Below are 21749 nucleotides of genomic sequence, written 5' to 3' on the forward strand. Positions count from 1 at the left end.
GATACACACCAAGGATGTTTTCTGTCCTTTTTTTTACACCCTCCTTCTTTCTGTTGTTATTTGTCTTAATGATAGTAAAAAAAAGAGGTGTCTGTAGGGATTCTAGCCTAGAGCCTACTGCCTGACATGTCCCAGCTGACTGGCATGATTCTTTGCAGGCGATAGCCTGTTTAATGGACATGAACGCACTACTGGATCGCTTTCACAACTACATCTTACCGCATCTCAGAGGGGAGGACCGCGTCTGTCACTGCAACTGTGGGAGGTAAATGCCACCATCTTCCTACGATCATTAGGATCAACATGCTGTTGTTGCGTTTGTGTGTGTGTTGACGTGAGGGCGAGTGTGTACGCGTGTGTGTGTTTTCCTCCTCTCTACACCGTCAATTCTTAATTGCTGGAGAAGAGGCCTGGAAGATTTGTGTCGGTGTGAAGCCTCTGCGATGTCTGTGGCTCTGCTTTTCCCCCTCCACATAGCAACTGGAGCTTTTCTGATTCGACACCGACTAATGATGAGGGCACGTTTAGGGCAGGATCTGCATGTATGCACGGGCTATTGGCCGTTTCTCACTGAGGGTTTTAGTGAAGATTTTCTGCAGTATACAGTTTTTACAGGCAGGCGAAGGTGTCGGAGCCATAAATAAGTAATGAACTACGATGGCCGTTCAAAAACAACCGGAGCATCAAGTGTGTGTTCCACACATGCGGACTCTCATACACGTATGACTAATTTCTCAACACATATGAGGTCGCAGTGGGATTTCTAGAAACGGACTGCTGCTTATCAGTGTGTAATACATGCAGGGGCGGCTCTGGGTTTTATTAGGGCCCCGGGAACCTCTCCACACACGCAACTTACCCAACGTTTTAGTCAATCTATGAGGTTTTTGAAATAGGTTGGCTGCCTTTTACCTATTTTGACCATTAAGGTTTAGCATTTTGTGTTTTATGCTGCCTTTTAATCTTTTTGGTCGAAATATTTTGTTTAAGAAAAGATAGGTAAGAAATTAAATTTCTTACCTATTTTTGGTTTATATTAGATTTAATCTTCTATTTGCAATATTTATGTTTAATTTTAGTTTAATGAAGGGGCAATGTCAAACTTTAACCCAGTTTGCTGTTTGTGTCTTATTTTCATTCCCCCCAATACACGTTATATTATCACATGCCTTACTTTAACACAATTACATTACGACTAATACTGCTCTGTTATTAGTGTGGGTTTTGTGCTTCTCATAACTAGTTTTCTTTTTCTTCTTTTTTTAGCTAACCTGTGGCTAACATCTAATTACAATATCTATTGGCTATGCTACTTGTGGACATGTACTGAGCTAACTTTAATATATAATTACGCATTTTTCTACTCTGTTGGCCCCATCTTTGGCTAGTTAACGTATGCGATGACTTACTTATAGCCAGGCACATATTTGTGGACTAATCCATTGGAAATTCTTAGCTGTTTTTAATCTTCTGACTAACCTTATACTAAGCTCACTTAATTTTTGTTTATCTTTTTTCTCTCTTTGTTGTCAATCTTTACCTATTTTTTTGGTAAATGTCTTAAGATTAATGGATGTTTTTAAATTTGTAAAAGAAACAGTATAAGTGCAGTGTGTGTAAGAACAATAGCTCCCTGTTTAGTTTTTTATTTTTTATTTTCTTGTTATTCTACTGGATATGTGGAACTATACACCAGTGCTTGCCCAACGTTTGATCACTAAGAAGTCATATAATAAATAGCTGCTTTCTTTAATGAGGTTATTTGAAAACTTGTGCACTAAGTACACTCATTCATCAAACAAAAATGCCTCTTTCTAATTGCATAAAGTTATGAATATTTAAAATAAATGGCAATAATTCAGTCAGTCATGCTTCCCATGATTGATTTACAAATCCAATCACAGTCATTCATTTTTGTATCCCATTGTTTCTGTAGACATAGACAGAAATACAACATAATAACACAAACCTGGTGACAATCGATTAGAAGATAAGATACATTAGAAAAGACTTTTAAAATCCATGTGGAGTAGACACATCTTCGTTGTTGTTTTTTTACATAGAAAATTATGTTCTTTAAAATAATTAAAAGCTGGAAGAGTGTCAGCTTGGAAACATAAAACAACAAAGAGGAACATTCACTTTTGAAAAGGTTTTTAAAAAAGGACTATACAATAGGAACAGAACTAAGTTTTGTTTGTAAAGAAAAATTAAAAACAATAATTCTTACCATTCTCTAAAAAGCCTGTAAACAAAAGTGGCAGTTCGCATAAACATAAACAGTGAGGAAGCACATACTTAAGTTTGAAGAAAGACAAAGTGGAGAAGGCGATACAATAACAAAATATCTGGGCCAAAGAAAGCAGCATTAAGACTTGGCCACAAGACTTTTGGCTGCTCTGGTTTCTAAACATCAACATCAATTATACAATTCATTGAAAAAAAACAATTTTGTTTATTTCCCTCCGATGATTGGTATATACTTTATATTTTATATGTGACATTTGTATTTATTTCGTACCTGTGTAATTGATCGGCAACAACTTGAAGTTCTCCTCTTTTTAATTTTTTTTGGAATTGTTTAAAAAATATTCAATATTGAGTAGAATGTGAATCTATCATTTTGGTCGAAGTAATTGTGACAGGAACTGTTGTACCGTGGTTAGTCTCTGTGGCACTGGAGGCTATGGCACACTCCTGAAACATGATTTCAAATAAAAAGGGTTTGCAGCTATTATATTTAACCCTATAGTGTGTTCAGATATTGGATCTTTGTAGCCTGGTTTCCTACAGGCAACACAGCCACAGAATGAAGACAGATGTCACTGTTCACCTCAGCGCAATTTAAAGAGATGCATGGGGAACTAAAGCAGCAGTCTGTAGTGTGCATACTGCAGTGAGGGGGTTGATATAGACTCCTAGCAGGTTGTTAGCAGCATTAACAGGCCACTTCTGTGTGTTGAAATGCAGGAATCCCTTATATATAGGTGCAGTAAAATGTGCTATGAGGAGGAAAAGTAGGAAAAGAACCGCTGCTCCTTCTGATCTGTATAGATTTCGATGTGTATGGAGAGAAGGGATTATTTTGTAGTCGTGCACCACTGACCATCCTTGTTTCTGTAGTGCTGCAAGGTTGTAAATGAACAATGCAGAAATGATCGTTTGTCCCTGATAATTGTTGTTTAATTCACAGCCACTCTGTGCTTTAAATAAAACATACTAATAAAGCTCTGCCCCCCCCCACTCACCCACCCACCTCCCCTTTATTAGTTACAGGTTACTGTAATCACACCTCACTGATGTGAAGCTGGCTGTAGTTAACACTTTAACAGAATTAAGGTGGAACAGAGAGAGGGATAAAAGGGGAAAAAAATCCCATCTGTACCTCGTGGTTATTTGTCATTAAATAAAGAAATGTATGCGATATTTGATCATTCTTTTATCTCTTTATCATCTGTATAGAGACACTGAAGCAACACAGATGACCAGAAATCTGAGTTGATGGTCAAAAAACAGGGGTAAATTAAAGGAACATTGTGTGGGATTTTGCATCCAGTGGTCAAGTAGTGGTTAGAAAGTTTTTTAGAATTTCTTTAAACCAGTGATGGTTATTCAGGATAACAGTAACAGTAATTATTGGTGTTTTTTTATACTTGCACAGTATTTGAATTTAAATTCACCTGTGCTGCCTGTGAGACAGCCATGTGACAACCAACAGCATTTTAAAGAATTTATAAAATACTTTTGCCAGTGTACATGTCACTCTGCTGTCCAAGATGTCAAAACGGAACAGATCTTTCAAAGAACAGCGTGATCGTATGTACTTTAAAAGTCTACACACTCCTGGAGCAAACATGTTCTTTCTGCTGATTGGAGAGATGGAATATTAGCTTTTTTGAACTGTAATTTTCTAGTGTTTTGTCTTACTTTTACTCACAGCCTTGTCTTTATTTATTGAGAGAAATGTTTTACTGTTAATGGACCTCGGGGGGAGGCACAGTTCGGGTCAGTGAGCTTTAATAGTGAGGTTTGATCCCTCATGTGGCCATACGTCTTCAGTAAGATACTTAAGGTGCTGAACTGCAGGATCAGGGTTTTTTTTCTCTCCAGATTTAGTATCGGTGTGTGTTTCTGCTCAGCACTCCCTGGAATCAGCTGCCATTCAAAGAGTGTAGGTGGATTTTTCTCTTAGTGAAGTTGCATTTCTGTAGGTGGAGATTTATTCTTTGTGCACAGCTGGTCATGATTCTCACTCTGTCCTCGGTTTATGTCCAAAAAAATAAACATTATTTCAGTTGGGATCTTCAAAACCTCCTGTCAGTCAGCAGTTGAGATACGCAGCAGTTGGAAATGTTAATAATAATTTAAAAAAAAGCAGGGCGGGGTAAATGAACTTCAACATTGACACGGTACAGACAGTAAGCATCTAATGAAATACACTGTCATTTTGCATTACAGAAATTAAATTGCCACTGCACGTTTGTGTGTGTGGGTGTTGTTTGTATAAACCGGTGCCTGGAAGTTCTTCAATTTTCAGAAGTGCAAGGCTGAGATGCCGGAGCACTCAATAAGGAACATTTTGGGAACAGCTTTCAGGAACACACGCATCAGTCCAAAGCCATCAGAGTAATATCCTAAAGTGTGCAGTGTTGGAGTTTGTGTTGACAGCCCTCACACACTTCTTGTACTGTATTTGTTGAACAGTAGCTGGCGTAACATTGGATCTGTGCTGCGGCCAGTGGGGCCAGTGTGAGTGGCAAACAGGAACCCTTCTGTGTTTTTGCTGCTTTAGAAATAACCTAAAGTGGGACAAATATAAAGTGGGGAATTTGCCAGATACGTAACTGAACCAATATCAGAATTTTCTGAAACATATAGTGACACTTGATATAGGTGTTACTTTAAATGCCCCATATTTGTGTGAGTTCTTTTTTAAAACTACTTATGGTGGACAGTTGGCAATGTGTGGTCTATATTTGGAAAACGGGAACAGGAATAGATGCCTAAATGTCTAGGGAAGTGTCCATTAAGCAGGGGAAGACAAATGAATGAATGAGTGCACGAATAAATGAATGATGACATGGAGAAATCTTTGAATTCAAATGATTCTGTGCTTAGATTTTTCACATGTTTACAGCATATATGAGTTACTTAGGTCATTTCTTTGGTTTACTCCATCCCTGTTTTGGACTATTTTACAACAATAATAATTAATATAAATGACCATTCATATATTATAGGTTACATTTATTTTAAGTATCTTTGTACAAAAAATTCTAAAACAATTCTGTTATTCCGCACGCCAAAAATGATCTAACAGACGTTTGTGAGTCTTTGGGAATGACTGGAAGTTAAGTGTTTTCTGTACAGTTGAAGTGTCACCCCTTTATACTCTCCTCACCATCACCTCCCGTCTGTCTCCAGACATCACGTCCACTATGTAATCCCGTACGATGGGGACCATTCATTGGTGGACTCGTCAGAGAACTACTTTGTGAGTGACAGTGTGACCAAGCAGGAGATGGACTTGATGCTAGGGCTGCTGCTGGGTTTCTGCATCAGTTGGCTGCTGCTGTGGCTGGACGGAGTCCTACACTGTGCCGTCAGGGCCTGGAGGGCGAGTCGCTACTACGGTAAGATTACCACTGCTGACCATTGACAAAATGTCAGCTGATCTTTGTTTATATGTGTGTTTTTTAATCTGCGGTAAACAGCCTGATCTGTCATTAAACAGTTCAGATCTATGATCGTTGTCTGTTCAGTAAGTTATTCCTGCACCATTAAAGGGTTGCAGCCAACGGCAAGTTTCTATTAAGACACAAGGGCTACAAACATGCTAAGTTCATCATTAACATCTAGACGCAGGCTGGATGTGGGAGGTTTGTGGGCCAGAAGTGGTCCCCGGGCCTGCAGTTTGAGACCCATTTATAGAGGAATTGGTAAATCCACATGTGTAATCTACTGTATACTTCCAGCCTCTCTTTGTCTGTAATAATATCCAAAGTGTCATTATTGTACAAATCTATTCACCTAAAGCCACATGAAGTTGCTGGAACAGAAAACAGGTCTCAAGATTTATACACATCAATGCACAAAGCCAAACATGAACAGAGGATGAATAGATGACTAAAGGAGTGATGGGATTCTCAGTCATACATCTTACTCGTAAAAGTGTAAATGTCAAATTAAACAGGACGTTTCCACCATGCATCTGCGGGGAACAAAGCCTCTGCCAGGTTTTACACAGCAGTTAGTGAAGTTCAAAATGACCTTCCCTTGTTGCTTGTCCTACTTTTGGCTTGTCTCACTGTTTTTTTTCTCTTTGTGACTTCTTGGGGAATCACAGATAAACCCCTCTGACTGTGTGAAGTTTCAGACGTGAGCTAAACTAAAAGGTTGTTTTTTTAAATCAAAGTCTTCCTTTTAAATGTAAATTACCTCAAGAACAAATGTGCACTTCTTTGTTGTCAAAAGCCGCTGCAATTACAGGGCAACAAAAATGTGACAAAGAAGAAAATAATTTCAACTATTGCCTGTACTCTGCATATTAAATTTTAAAATATTTGGTATTTGGACACTCAGCTTGTACATGAACTAGCACCACAGTTGGACATCAGGAATGGTGACGTCTGTCTGTGTGTCCCAAGTAATATAGCGTTTCGTTGTCATTCACTGTTGGAGTCTACTTCTTAGTATGAGAAGTGAACGAGAGTCCAAGGGCATGCTTGTTAGTGTAAGCCACCAAAGAAAGGGTAGATTAGAGTCACCAAGGGTAAGACTTAAAGTCCAAGATAAAAACGAAAAAGGTGAAGTTAAGCATGTTGAGTTGAGGAAACGCGGCCTTAAAGTCTGGGATAGAATCAGTAACAGAAAAGTTCGAGCACATTCTGACTTTCTGAGGGTTCAGTCGTTAGAAAAAGTCACTAGATAAAGTTAGATTAAATGGTCCACATGGTTCTATGTCATATAGAAAAATAATAATTTCTTTGACTCATCAGTACTACACTGAGCACAGTAGCACTGCACACTGAGTGACCTCAGTCTGAAGGGTCATGTTGCATATCATCCATTCTTTACGTGACCATAAGACAAGACAAGAGGAGACAGATGTCCCAATTTTGTGCTGGGTGAGGCGGAACACGTTCAGGATCAAATGTAAACAATGCATAAACCAACAACCTTGATGACAGAGCCAGCCAGAGGAAAGGACCAAATTGTCAATCGCTATAGTGAGTGGCCTGTGACGGCCCTCAGCTGCAAGAAGGCTTTCAAATGACAAAGCAATTAAACGTTTCAAATACAAGGACTGTATATCAACACACACTGAAACCTGTAGCATCTTTATTCACATCAATTACATGTTACATTAATATATTATAATGTCAACAATGATGCAAAAAAACCAAACCAGGGAGCCAGGGGTTGAACTGAGGTTACATGCCAGTGTGTCCCTGTGCAACCCCAGGTTGCTAATTCGATTCAACCATAGAAGACCACAGCCTGCTAGTCCTGAATACCTGTTCTAAACCAGGTTAAATTAAGAGATTTGTATGAGTGGGGGCATCCAGCAAACGAGAAGAAAAAAAAAAATATTTGCGGATTTGCCACTCTGGTGACCTCTGAAAAAGGCAGCAGCTGAAAGCCATCCGTCTTGTGCTGTGACCTGCCAGGTGTTTTCTGTATTAGTCAGATTGTAAATAAGATGGACGACGCCGTCTCGTGGCTGACGTCTTGCACCGGTGACGTCATCAGAGGCCAGACTGTGGCGACTGTGAGGTGAAGCAATGAAAAAGTGTGGACCTGCAGCTCCAACTACTCACCCAGACCAATGAAACTCTGCTGCTAATCGTGACTTTTCATACTTGTAGTATGACACCACAAACCAAAACGACATATAACTTATTACCAGTGGCATCTGACTGTTTGTGAAAACACCTGCATTAAAATAAAGAATTTTGGCCCTACTAGGAGACTAGGCTACACATCAACAGTGTTCTGACTGAAATAGAATCCCCACCAGCAGCAGTGAGGCTCACTTGAAATTGATTATAATTTTTTTAATCTCCTCTGAAATTTCCCGACGTATTAAGATGAGTGATTTGGCTACTTCTTTCAAACATCGTGATTACCTTCAAACAAATGTCTTAAATATACTGTAGTATGTCAATACTTGGTGATGCTGATGGTCACATGCACAACACCGCAATCAGGCCTTAAGGAAATAAAATAAAAAAATAAAACACCCTTCACCAGAGCAAGAAGTTCAAGACTAAAAACTCTCCAATTAGTAATACACCTCAGTTAAATAAATCATGGATACTCTCCAAGAGGTTGGGGTCTGTAAAAGCAGATCAAAACAGTCTGAGCTGTTCATTCTGTTGTACAGATTCTTTTAGGGCCAACTATCAAACCTATAGCACTCCAGTCATGGCCTAAAATATGGACATGAATGATTTTATGTGATGACGATAAGAGCTCTTTGTGAGCTCTTTCATTAGTCGACCAACAGAGAAATTCAAACCAAGTTCTGTAGCTAGACTGCTGCTGCCGTGGCTTCGGACAATAACAAATTAAATTTAGTTTTCACTCTTATTTTTTTGTCTCTTCTTCCTTATTATGCACCTGCCTTATGCCAACAGAAACGCCTTAAAAACCCAACCGTCTATGCGATATCAGCAGTCTTCTTAGATCACATATACACCGGGCAACATAAATCTAATAAATTTGGCAAGGAGATTAATAGTAATGGACTCAAACTGCACAATGCTGACACCCAGCCAATCACAGGCTACGACAGGAGTCCTCACCTGTGTCAGCAACTGCAAAATGAACAGCGTTTGCACCTGAAGGTGGGCCGTTGACCCATAAGTGGGTTTCAGGAAAAAATGTGAAGATGGCAGGAGTGGACAAAACCATTAATACTTTCCAGGTTCACGTTGGTCCAGCTCTGCACCAAGACATTCTTTCATTTTGTGCTACCTCTGCATCTTGGCTAAACTGCAGCTTGGTGTTGGCAGAAAAAAGAAAACTGCTACATTAAGTTCGTTGAAAGGACGAAAATATACTGTTACTATCACTTTACCTTCTTTGTTACCAATCGGCTTAAACACATGGAGTACAGCTAGCCCAGATGTAGCATAAAGGCGTTATTGTACTTCAAAGTTTGGGTCCACTGCACAACTCAGGTTATTGTTATTGTAGTCTGATCATTCAACCATCGATCGTTATTGTTCTGCAGGTTGTCCAGCTCAGTATTGTGGCTAATATGGTAAATAGTGTCATCCTACATTTTTGTCACCACCGTTTGTCTAGATTTCCCCAAATTGGTACAGTGTACACCAGCCATTAGGCTCACTTTGATCTGTAGAAATAAATGTGGAGAAGACGCATGTGTGAAAGACAAGCCATGCACAAAGCTCCAGAGCTCAACAGAGCAGTGAAGACTGGGAGCCAGGGTGACGTGCTGACCCAGTTACCACAGCTAACTTAGATACTGAACCTGTGGCAAGAAAATTCAACTATATAGGAATATACTGTAGGTCTTTCTTATAGCAAATTAATTGTCATGCTAACATTTAGTTCAGTTGCTACTATCAGTGGATACAGTATGTGGTTCCTCTAGGAATCAAACCCCGGACTCTCTGCTCTCTGCTTGCAAGGCAGGCGTGTTAACCACTACATGATATTTGTTGAATATTTTAATTGTTTAAATCATCTTCTCACTTAGAGGCAACATTTCCCAAATCTCTCCAATTGTTGAAAAGTGAATAAAACGTGTGGTCTTACCAAAGCAGTATTTAGACTTTGTTTACTACTATTTATGGTTTACTACTATTTATGGTTTGCATCTAGCTGCCCTTGATCCGCCGCCCCCGCCCTCCCCATCAGATTTTGGGACCCACTGTGGCCAGAGATCACATACAGAAGTTCTTAATAATCTAATATGCTTGTGATGGTTTGATACTAATATCCTCAGCGTTATAAGGCTGCTGCATATGGCCATGGTAGATAGAAGATAGGATAAGATAAGAAGATAAGATGGGAGTTCTATGGACATGCTGCTTCACACCAGGATATAATGGGAACGCCACATGATAGGTGCTTATTCACCTGCATTGTTTATGGTGTTAGTTATGACCTTATGTTAGGCTGTCAGAGATATTGATTAACAGATACTAATCTGTTTAAATGCCAAACTGAAAAAGAGACGAGGATACACGCAGTTGGTACAAACCAACAATGTGACCGCTGGTATTGACCTTCACAGACGGAGGTGATGTATGTCTACATAAAGCTAATTGAAGATTTCAACAGTGCACACACACACACACACACACACACACTGGTTTTCACAGGCTCACTAAAGAGCCTGTGAAAACCTGCATATGTTCGGTGTTCTATATCACACCTTTTAAATGTTCCATTTTGGATTTTGTCAAAATATAAGATGATGGATTCATTTTTTTGGTGGAGGGCGGAGCCTGTATTAGACAGGCAAGATGAAGGGCACTCATTGGCTGGCTCTGATCCTCTCCAGATTCTCCTGGTATTTAGAGGTTATGAGGTCACTCAGATATTTACCAGAGGTTACACTGACATGGGCAACATCCAATAGGACTCCTGATTAATAAAGAGCGCACGTCACCTTACAAATACAAATACTGTAGATGAAATAGAAGCCAATAGAACAACTATTCACAGATAATATCTGGCTCGTGAGTTTGTTGCAGACACAAGTCGGATGAAAACACAATGACACTAAAACCAGTGATTTACTATTAAAAGCATATTCACCAATTCCATTATGTCAACACGGTGAATTACAGTCTCTCACACAGACTCCTTGACCCAGCTGGGATTCATCTTTTCAGTGAAACTGCGTACACCAAGCACATCTTTTTCAAAACAGGATTTAGGAGAGACTCAGGCTGGATACAGAGTGCGCTCTCAGCCTGTCTTATTGAGGTGGCCTGGATCCCCAGTTTTAACAGTAAAGCTAAAGTAGGCGATATGTGACCTGAATACTTGCATTGTCACAGAAAAGCTCTTGAGGCAAGGATAGAAAATATCATGCAATTATCAACCGCACTGATATTGTTGTTGGGGAATGAAAAATATAATGGTGATGTAATGTTTAAAAAATTCTTGTTTTGCTTTTTCTTTTTTTTTGTCCTTGGATAAAACCACTTTTTGATAGTTACAGGAATTTACTGTGAACAGAGGTGTGAAAGGTTTTGCAGCAAACAGTGAAACAGTGCTGTGCAATTTTCTACAGTGCAGTACACAACAGCATGAAATACATCATCAGGAGAGAAACCCAGAGAGGGGGAGCATTAATGTGTATCAGCAGCAGCAGCAGCAACAGCAGCAGCAGCAGCAGCAGCAGCAGCAAGAGGATGAATATAGGTTTTTCTCAATTGTACTGCAAAGAGACAGAGAATTTCCCCATTTGCTCTTTGAGTCTTTGTGTCTAGGGGTGTGAGTGTGCATGGCTGTGCGTATGTGGTCTGTGACGTAGGTCATACTGGTACGGCCTTCCTGGGATGAGCAGTGAAGGTGAGGCTGACACAGGAGATAGTAAGAAAGAGAGAGAGAGAGAGAAAGTGCTGTATGTGTGTGTGTGCGCAAGTGAGTTGGGGGTGCAGGATGGAGATGCTGTCACATCCCCACCCCCCATTTGCGCGCACACACAAACACACACACACTCTTTTCTTTCTCTCCTTCTCTCTCTTGTCTTTCTCTCTCAGTAGATCTATAAATAGAATGAGAAAGCAGCTGGAATGGCAAGTGAGGAAATGCAAACACACACACACACACACACAAACTGAATTCAACTTCTCGTTGCTTATTTTTCCCTTCTAATTTCATCTCCAGCGCTCCCTCTCTCACTTATTGAATCTCCTCCTGGCCATTTCCTCTAAAGCGCTTCCTGCTGCAACTTCTCCAAACCAAATCTCCTTTCATAGAAACGCATGGAAAAGAACAACACAAATTTAAAAAATGTTTCAAAAATGTAAAAAAAAAGAAGAAGATATCTAGAGTTATTGCTGATGGTTAATCTCTTCTGTTCTTCTTCACGCAAGGGAAAAACCTGTGTCTCTGTCACCCGTGACCTGTCCTGTCCCTCCCCCCTGACTCCCACCTTTTATTCCGATGCCTTTGTTGCCCCTCTTCCTTTGGATACCCTTCAGAGCAGTCCTTGTGGACAACATACTCACTCACAGCTATAAATAACTCTTCTTTCCTTCCTTCCTTCTGTCTCTCCTCACCTCTCCACCCCTCCACCCAACACCTCACCCCATCCTCCCGGCTCCAGCACATTACTCCACACTCCCATCCTCCAGCAGGAGCACTGGCTCCGGATTTTACTGTCTCTGGTTGTTTCCACCTTCATGTGTTCCCGTCTCTGTGGACCTGGTCATGGCCCGGGTTTATAACCTGACTAACATGAATGGTTGCTCCGCTGTTCACGTTGTAAAACACACATTCATGAATTTTGTGTTCAGACAGACTCAGGCTTTTTACAATGGGTCTGAGGTTCGTGGTTTTAAAGCCTGTGTATTTATTTTTTTTGCTTGTGTTATTTGTCTTGCTCCTTGGAATGTGATCACATGATACAATTGAGACATTAGTTCTCATCCTGGAGGAAGCACAGTTAAATATTTAGCAGCCATGACAAACCTGGTGTCGCCAACACTAATCTTTTTTTTTTGTCAGTGGTCTGCATGTGGAGCATAAACCTAAAAAACAGACTCCTGCCCACCATTTAATGTAATACATATATTAATATGTCTTTTACTCCTTTTTTACTTTTACTCCAAAATTCGAATCATTTCTCTCTTGCCTGGTGTCCGTAGCATTAACCAAACCCAATTTTCTTTTTTCTTAAAAAAAAGAAATTGGTGTTGTTGATTGGATGCTAGACAATCAAATTTGTGCACGATTACAAATGGAGTACATTAATTGGTAGTCAAAAATCATTGGCTAAGACAGTAGCCATAAAATAACTAGTATACCCAGAGATTGCTAAAGGTCGTCCAAAAATAAAATACAAAATCAAGCCTTTGACCATTTTCTACGTACATTAGATTCAATGACGTTGAGGTGGAGTTGAGGTTTTGATCCTATTGAAAAGTTTCAGAAAAACTAAACTAAACTAAAACTAAAACAAACTAATAGATTGTTGGCACTTACAGCTTTATTGTGAACTTTTTGGATCTGCGTATTTTTGTCGTGACCTTTGGATGTGGGTTTTCTAATTGACAAAACGTAATAGTGGATGTTTGATTTGAGACCAGATTGATGTTGCCTTCCGTTTCTAAAACATTTTTTCCAATAATTCTACTTTAAACCTGGAACCTCATCTCCTCCCTTTCCTCCAGATACCCCGTCCTGGTCATGGCTCCCCCAGTTCTGCAACCTACGAGACCTACGTCGCCGAGCCCAGCTCCGACAACTGGAGGACTCCAGTGGCAACATGGTCCACATCAAGCAGAAGCTCTACCACAATGGCCACCCAAGTCCCCGCCACCTCTGACTCTAAAAAACTAAAATAAAGAAAAAAAAATCCCCTTTCACAAAAAACACATTGTCCTTTGGCTTTTCTTATCTTCCTAAAAAGGCCAACGATTGCCTCAGACGTCCTGGAAACTGCCCTTCTTCTCTTCATATCTCGGCCCTCTGAACCTCCCCCATGACAGGCCTTTCTCACGACAAAAACCTGGAGCACTAAAAAATGAGAAACAAAAAGCAAAATGGAGCAAGATGATGATGATGAGTATTTGTTGCTACTGAAATCTTGTCTTTTGTCCATGTCCAGCATTGTGGGAGAATGACGGAGGGAAAAAAAAAAACATTTTTAAGGGTGTTTTCTGTATAGAGACATTTTCTGTGTTCATTGTTAAACTTGGCATGCTCTTTTAGAACAGGGTAAGATGTGGGCTGTGTATGGAACCGGGTGGCAAGATAGGTGTCCTGATATTTTTCTCTGACTGGGTGGGAGAGGGACTTTGTTGGGGTGGGGACGGGGTGACTGAGTCTCAGAGGACAGGTGGGTTTTTGTGATAGTTAGATCGCTGCTTCTGTACATAGTTATAAATAATGGGCAAATGAGATTGGACAGTGTTTGAGGGTGGAGGGGTGTGTGGGGGGAGGGGGGTTGACTAGGGCATGATCAATAGGGAAACTAATGATGGAGTGAGTGGGCAGAGATTATAGACGCAAGACAGGAGGATGAGTCTGTCTGCAAAAACTGGATGTGAAACCATGTGATTTCTGCTAAAACACAGATTAATTAGCTTTGTTACTTAGTGAATTACCTGAATGTATTTATTTTTTCTGTAAATATGTGAGGAGTGAGGGGAGCGTGTACAGTTGTGGTCAGGGTTCTCTACGCTGCATTATCACGCTATAGAAGACACACAAGAAAGAGAGAGAGAAATGAACGCCAGCCAAGATGAGTCAGTACAACATACACACGTACACGTACACACACAGGCACACACACAGATGCCCCGTCTTTACCCACACTGAGCTCAGCAGCACAGTTCAATTTTCTTTGTCCAATTCCCTCTCACTCATCAGGAGCCAACCAGCCTATCAGCAGAGGGAACCCTCACCCGGCCCCCCCTCGCCCTCTCTGTCCAGACATTGCTGTTGTGAGGATGAAATGTCTGTTTTATTAAAAGTGCCATTGAAGCACAACAGTGACCTCTGATGTTTGGTTGTGTCATTTTCCGTCATGTGAGGTTCATACGGTGTGTTGCTGTAAGGCTAAGGTTTGATCCAGTTGACACAGGGAAGGGAACAACCTAACTCCTCAGTCTGAAGTTAACAGAAAAGAAATCCAGACCAATGATCAGTTACTGTACTTTAAACCACAAATGACAAAAAACACCAACGCCAGTCTGTTAACGAGAAAAAAAACATGCCTTTGTTATGTTTTTACAACATTACAAAGCAGTGAGTCCCCTGTTGTTCTAGTGGAACCAGGAGTGTTGAACCAAGGGAAGTTGAATTCTTAGATTAAGGAACTACAGTTTCCATATATGGTAAGTGACTTCCTCAGTAACTATCAGGTTTGACTTGACTTGACTTGTTTAGCCTGTTAACCCTCCACTCAGTGTAGTCTTTAGTAGACCATCGAGACAGCTGCTTTTTTTTTTCAAATGCCAGCTTGAACCTGAGGTAAGAAAATGAGATTACTAAGACCTGGAAAGTGACCTTTTCAGTCATAGTGATGACCTTTTCAGGCTCTGCCACACACAGTGAATAATGTAAGACAGCTTGTTGCTCTGCTACCAGGTGCAGTCGAGGAATGCAGCAGGAAGATTTCTGTGGTTCTCAAAGATGCTCAACTGTAGTGAATCAGTAGCACAGCATCCATTTCATTTTGAGTATTGGAATAATCACCAACATACTCTAAGTATGACCTTAATATTTGAAAACATTCCTACTCTTTGAATCTACATTGTGTGAAACCTGCCCATCATTGTTAATCTCTTAAAGTCAATATATAACAGCCGACAGACATTTCAGTAATAATTAATTTATCAATTCAAAGAAAGCTGGTGTTGGCCCAGTTAAAGACCTTTGTGCGTATGAGTGCAACAGCCCATCTGTCCAGATGGCAAAGAGAGATGTAAAAGGCTGTGGTAGAATAGAACAAAGAGAAAAAGATAAGAAAAAAGGGATTCGGATTTTAAATATAATATAATCTCTGTAGAGTTATATGGAAAAGAATCCCCCCAAAAAGTAGTCATTCTATTTTTAACAATTCTGGCAAATTTATTATAGAAAATGCTAGTTCAATATGTCCTTGACTGGTACAGGTAACCTGGTGGTCCCACAGACATCACGAACATTGAGCCACTGCCAATACACTACTATGGCATCCCCGCTGTAACACAGTCCTCCTGCTGCCAACACATTCAATCCAGAGACGTGTAAGACGTGCGGGGGAGGCAGCATACACACATGCAGGAACACAGTGTACACTATATCAAGTCAAGACACCAGATCTTCTCATGTGCTTCAAGTGTGACAAAGAATAACAAGGCACGGGTTCACCATTGCAGTCAGCTTTTCCCAACCAGTGACGAAGCCCATAATTCCTTCCCTAAACACTGCTCCTGCTGTCCTGCCAGGAGTAAAACACAATTATCACCCTGACTGCCTCCGCCGTGGCAGCTACATTCACTGCTGCCCTCTGGGAGTTTTGTTTAACAGCCTCTCACAGCTGAGGCAGATTGTAGAAGATAGCATGCCAGTTATTCTGAGGATTAGGGGCAAGGGATAAGGACATTTCTTCCCTCCTTTACCTTAAAAGATTTGAAACAGTTTTCAGTGTTCAGCAGCCTTCAGGTGATCATTTCCCTCATCTGCTTTCTCTTGTTCTACCTGGCGAAAGCTGAAGTACATCCACTTCATATTAAAACTTCATCCTAGATTTAGTCACAGATCTAGGAAATGTTTGACAATAACATGTCTTCTCTTTCCATTTCTCCCTCATCTGGGGGTCACCACAGTGATGGTCATAAGCCCTTCATGATATAATCCCCTTCATTTGTGCTGTAGAAATGCTGCATGGCAGGAAATAGTCTGACCAGATGAACAGCTATAAATATTTAGTTTCTTCATAAAACTACAGTATCCTTCTAATATTCTACTATACAAAAAAAACAAAAAAAAAAAAAAAAAAAAAAAAAAGAATCCAGAGCTTTTAGGATCCTAAAGGTGTTGTACATGTTTCAATATTGAAACATACAGAAGACAGGACCAAAGACATACTGGCCAATATCTAATAAAGGATAACTGTTAAAGTAAACCCCTTTTTTTTAACTCAGACTCAAAGGATACAAATTAAAATTAAAGATTGCTGCTTGTCGTGGCCAAATAGTTTTGAAAACAAAAATTCTGCACTTAGCAATGTGAAACTGCTGTCTTGGTGATTTTTATTACTTTCTCCATTAAATGTCTGACAATGTGAAGTTTACTCGCCCCACTGTTTTTGACAAAGTGACGTCACTGATTACGCCTGCTTTCCACTTGCAGGTCCTATGAAACGGAGTGAAATTGCATTACCTAGAAGGTTTACAGTGACACTTGGTGGACAAAACTGAGAACAACAGCGTCATGCAATCTGTACAAATTGTTACACTCGCATCGAAGTCACAGTTGTAGTAATACCTACAAACAGAAAAGCCGACCTGTGTTTTGGCCTAAGCACGGCGGCGAATGTCGTTTTCATTTTTATTTGCTGGACTGTTGTGACGTTATACTTTGGGGCGGGGCTTATAATCGAGCACCGAGTTTTATTTTTATTTTTGCTGCACTGTATGTAACAACAAACGTTTAGTTGTGTTTTAGAGCAGAACTTCATTCAATCACAAAGTCCATAGATACACATTTAAAAACAATACATGTTAAATTACAACAGTAACTCTTAGCTTTATTTTGACACTTTAGCTAAAGATATGCATACTCATACATACTCACAACACTACTTCTGTCAACATGTGCTCACAGGATTCAACAAAGGTCCCATCATCAGGAGTGGAACTTGGTTAAACCTCTTCTTTTGGCCTGAAATAAGATGAAATAAAGACAACATTTCATACAAATGCTCTCAGATGACTACACCATGTGTTTAGCACTAGCATTTTACAAAACATTTCAATTAACCACTACCATCTACTTAAGCAAACCACTCATTTGCTTTGTGCCACTACTTGTACTAGTAAAAACTTCACATTCAAGTAACAAATAAAAATCCTTTATTTGGACAAAGTCCACACCCCCATGTCCTCCTCTTTCTCCTGCTCTATCACTTCTGCAAAGACAAATAAAGTAAATGCAATTACATTGCTATTCGCACAACACAACACAACACGCCCGGCAGAATACTGCTCCTTCACCAGTGAAAAGAACCAGCGATGGAAATACATACCGTTGTAATAACAGCAAACTTTTTTCACTGTGCCTTCACACATCACCATTTTGCAACTGCCACAGGGCTGTATTTCCAGTTCTTTCCACTTTTAACGGCCACGACTGCGCCTCGTTATCCAATCACAAGCGTCCTGCACGACCCCAGGTGACAGTGCGGGCTCATTAGTTTGTCAATGAGTAGATACACACGATCACTGCACACTATTGTCAGTGCAGCTATAGAAAAAACCCAGCAACTGTTATACTGAATTATGCTGCAAATACTGATCACATCAAATGTGTGCAAATGTTTCCAAAAATGGCCAAGAAACACTAGACGAAGCAGCAACTCGTTTGTCTGAAGCTTCATTGCTCTTACTGTCAAGAAATATGAAATGGGCGCTCTCCTCTGGTTGTAATAATTCATGGTTGGATTCAAATCTGGCTCAGATCTCAGCTCGTCATAACTAGGTCACCTTCCCCAGATCAGAACTCTCCGTTCACTTAGCCATGTTAAGAAGGCAGGCCTCCAGTTAAGAAGAAGAAAAATGAATGGTAAAGGTGAACCAACCAATCAGATAGGAGAGAGTGGATGTGCCCTATTAAAGGAAAATCATGCATTCTAAGCATTAAGGAACATGGGGGAGTTGTTTCATAATAATAATAACTTATCATTTCATACCATAATATAGTGGACTTTTTTATATATTCTCTATATTCTATATACTCTATATTCAAACAGCTATTGAATATATCATAAGTACATAAGAACAACAACAATTGTTTTATATTTTGATTTTTATATATTGAGGAGGAGGAGTTCCTGGAGGAGGAAGAGGCTCTTAGAGCAGGAGACCAGGTTGATGAACATGACAAATCAGATCTGACTGAAAAGGAGGGGAAAAATTCCTAATTAAATTCAAAATGGTATCTTTTCAGCATATTTCTCATATTTATTTATTTATATTTATATTTATTTAGCATATTTTTTTTAAATGTTATTTTGTGTACGTGTTTCATCATAGAGCATTTTGAGAATTATTTTAAAATTTATTTTTGGAAATTTGTCAGCAAAATCCTAATGTAGTATGTCATTCTCAGTTAGATATTGTAAAATTCTAAATTTAAAATGCTACATTAATAAATCTCTGAATTGAATCCATGTAAAAGGACATTAATATGTATTTAAAGGCAAATTATTTTTTATTCTTTTTTGAGAAACCTTTATTTTTCAATGCTTTTCCAGGATCTCATTAGTATAATGTTATTGTGATCAATGGATGACGTCCGAAAATATATTTGTTTTCTGAATTTTAACTATATTAAAGGACATTGCCACATATTTTAAGGTGAATTAATGCATTTTTATTCATTTTTGAGAGGCCTTTTATTTTTAAAAACTTTTTATTTAAAAGCCATTAGTGTGAACTTCTACAGTAATAACTACTTACAGGTTAAAGTGAAGAGAGAATTATTAAGGTATGGTGTGTTTTTAACACAGCATTTATTTCCAAAAAAATAAGGAAACATCAGTTCAGACAAAATATTTGAGCAGGTAAAATATGCATGTCATACAAAGCTTATAAAGGTGTAGTTTGTCCAATTGATAAAATGAGTCTGGACAATAAATAATGTCCTCTGAGTTGATGTCATGGACAACGGTCTAGAGTTTTGTCAACATTAAAATCAATCGTGAATGATTCTGTATTTTTGGCTCTGTTATTTGTTTTTAAACATCACTCCATTTGTTTTAAATAAAAGTTATTTTTTTCTATTTTAACCAATATAGCTTTATTTCTATAGTTCTGTCTTCCATAAATAAATTATTTCTCTCTGTATCAAAAAAGAGAATTCAAATATAAGAACAGTTCATTGTGTTTGTGTGCTCTAAATGTATAGAAAACACACACACGCACAACACAGTGAAATTACATTAAATTCAATCTAAAAGTGAATTGCAGCAAGTCAGGAAATATTTTATCTCTAAAAATATACACAGCCTCATATCCCCCTGGTGGCTTGATTGAAATACGCATTTCTTTTCAAAACAACATTAACTTAAAATTGGGGTTTGATAATAACGCAAACATATGTACACAAGGTGTGCCTTTATAATATACAAGAGTCTAAAAGTTTAAAATGTAAAAAGCTATTGTATAAAAAATGATGGCAGTGATCCATTCATTCGTATTCTGTGGTATAAATATGTCAGATCTTTTTCTGATTTGATTCCTTGGCAGTAGCTTTAAACAAAATAGAGACTTTTTTCTCCATTTTAATTCAAACATTGTCTCCAAATGTCCAGGTGGAGAAATATAAGGAGCTCTGACCACAACAGTAGAGCCTGAGGGAACCTTGAAGGAGGATCCTTCACCACAGAAAGGCCATGATCACCATGTGTCACTCCATAGTGGTTTTGTAAAGAACCACAGTCCACTGTACAGACTGTGCTGCAGTGACAAAATCATCACACCACAGTGTGAAAACACATATATCTCAGTAGAAATCCAAAGCACCTGCTGCTTCTTGAAGACCAATGTAAAATGAGGAGCGGCCCACTCTGTCAGACGTCGCCCTCTACAGGTAATTAGAGGCCACAAAGCCTTGACTATGGCTGACTCTGCTCTGATGGATCATGGCGCGGTCGTAGGCCACCTGGACAGACTTGCGGATGCTGGCCTTGCGCCCCTCCATTATACGCAGTTTGTCGTCTGTGTCGTCTATGCCCAGAGGTGTCACCTTGTCACGTGGGAGCCACTGCCTGCAAGAGCAAAGACAGAAGGACCAGAGTGTTGAAGCCATTTAACATGGACAGTTTTGTATGTCAGCAGGCACCAGTACAGGATTAAAACTGAGCCAGCCCTGTGTACAGAGTTTTTCCGTTTGACGTGGAAAAAGGTATTTGGTTTGATTGTTGTCGTTACACCCACTGAACTTAGAGGGTGATGCACTTTTAAACCATACTAACAAGGAAGAAACACAACCAAGGGTTAAGTCAAGTGTTTACAAGTTGGAATTCTAGAAGAATGAGGGGTTGGGGAGGTTGGGATCAGGTCCATGGAAGCTTTCAGAATCTGCTTGGAAGGACGAGTGCAGCAATGGTGAAGAACAAATCTATAGCTCACCATGTTCTCTTGTTGTCAAAGAAAAGCACCAGGTAGAGTCTCTCATTGGTCTCCTCCTGTCTCTGCTCCCCCAGATGGAGAACGTCTTTTGGTGGGACAGGGATGGGAACCCCGTTGTGCAGCATGCCCTCCTCAGGCATCTCTGGGTCAATGATCTGTGGAGAAAAAAAAAATTCAGACAATGTCAACTTCTAAATCATTTTAGAATTTAGATTAGAATATATATTTATAATTATAAATACAATATGATCTATAAACTGCCAAAAGTGTATCATAGTAATTTGGATGGAGTTTCTGTCAATTTGAAAATAACCCTCTAAAGTCTTTTCATTTTATCATCAGCTCTAAAACTATGGTTTGGTTTAAAAAAAAAAAAGAGTCCATACTTTCAATTTAATGAATTAAGAAATTACCAGAGCAGGATAGGAAGGATATCCTCGACTCTTGGCCCACACCAGATCCAGAGGCTCCAGCTCCGTCTCATCCTCTGAAGTTTGGCTGCAATTCCCTGAAAATCAGCACAGACATCAAAAAAATTCAGTGGTGAAAATACAGTCAGAAAAAGTGTTTTGACAAATGAACCAACAGATAGAGTTTAATTGATAAAGGATAAGTAGAGCTATTAAGAAAGCAAAAAAACACCAGTGTAATCGGAGTCTCCATTGACTATCTCTGTGTAGGGCACTTTGGACAGAG

At 39.5% G+C, this 21749-nt stretch overlaps 2 protein-coding genes and 1 long non-coding RNA gene across 6 annotated transcripts in view; 1 reads left to right on the top strand and 2 right to left on the bottom strand.

Moving 5' to 3' along the window:
* Nucleotides 1-14709, top strand: part of tmem240a (transmembrane protein 240a) — a 16042-nt gene extending 1333 nt beyond the window's left edge. Inside the window, exons 2-4 of the mRNA XM_008318600.3 lie at nucleotides 159-265; nucleotides 5425-5633; nucleotides 13383-14709. Coding sequence (XP_008316822.1) covers nucleotides 159-265; nucleotides 5425-5633; nucleotides 13383-13537 — 471 coding nt within the window. The 3' untranslated portion in view covers nucleotides 13538-14709. The remainder of the gene's footprint in view (nucleotides 1-158; nucleotides 266-5424; nucleotides 5634-13382) is intronic.
* Nucleotides 13606-18936, bottom strand: LOC112487586 (uncharacterized). The gene is made up of 3 exons (XR_003050802.1): nucleotides 17948-18936; nucleotides 17497-17583; nucleotides 13606-13728 (listed from the first exon to the last, which is right to left on the bottom strand). It is a non-coding gene; the product is annotated as an uncharacterized LOC112487586 (long non-coding RNA).
* A 509-nt stretch (nucleotides 18937-19445) lies between these two features.
* brpf3b (bromodomain and PHD finger containing, 3b) overlaps nucleotides 19446-21749 on the bottom strand; it is a 9997-nt gene continuing 7693 nt past the window's right edge. For all 4 annotated transcript variants that reach the window (XM_025059187.1, XM_025059188.1, XM_025059185.1 and 1 more), the window contains exons 11-14: nucleotides 21696-21749; nucleotides 21467-21561; nucleotides 21054-21208; nucleotides 19446-20689 (exon numbers count right to left, since the gene is read on the bottom strand). The exon at nucleotides 21696-21749 is cut by the window's right edge and continues 1 nt beyond it. In XM_025059187.1, the coding sequence (XP_024914955.1) occupies nucleotides 20506-20689; nucleotides 21054-21208; nucleotides 21467-21561; nucleotides 21696-21749 (488 nt within the window). In that variant the 3' untranslated portion in view covers nucleotides 19446-20505. The remainder of the gene's footprint in view (nucleotides 20690-21053; nucleotides 21209-21466; nucleotides 21562-21695) is intronic.

Source organism: Cynoglossus semilaevis, chromosome 10, assembly GCF_000523025.1.
Source record: "Cynoglossus semilaevis isolate Cse_v1.0 chromosome 10, Cse_v1.0, whole genome shotgun sequence".
NCBI lineage: Eukaryota > Metazoa > Chordata > Actinopteri > Pleuronectiformes > Cynoglossidae > Cynoglossus > Cynoglossus semilaevis.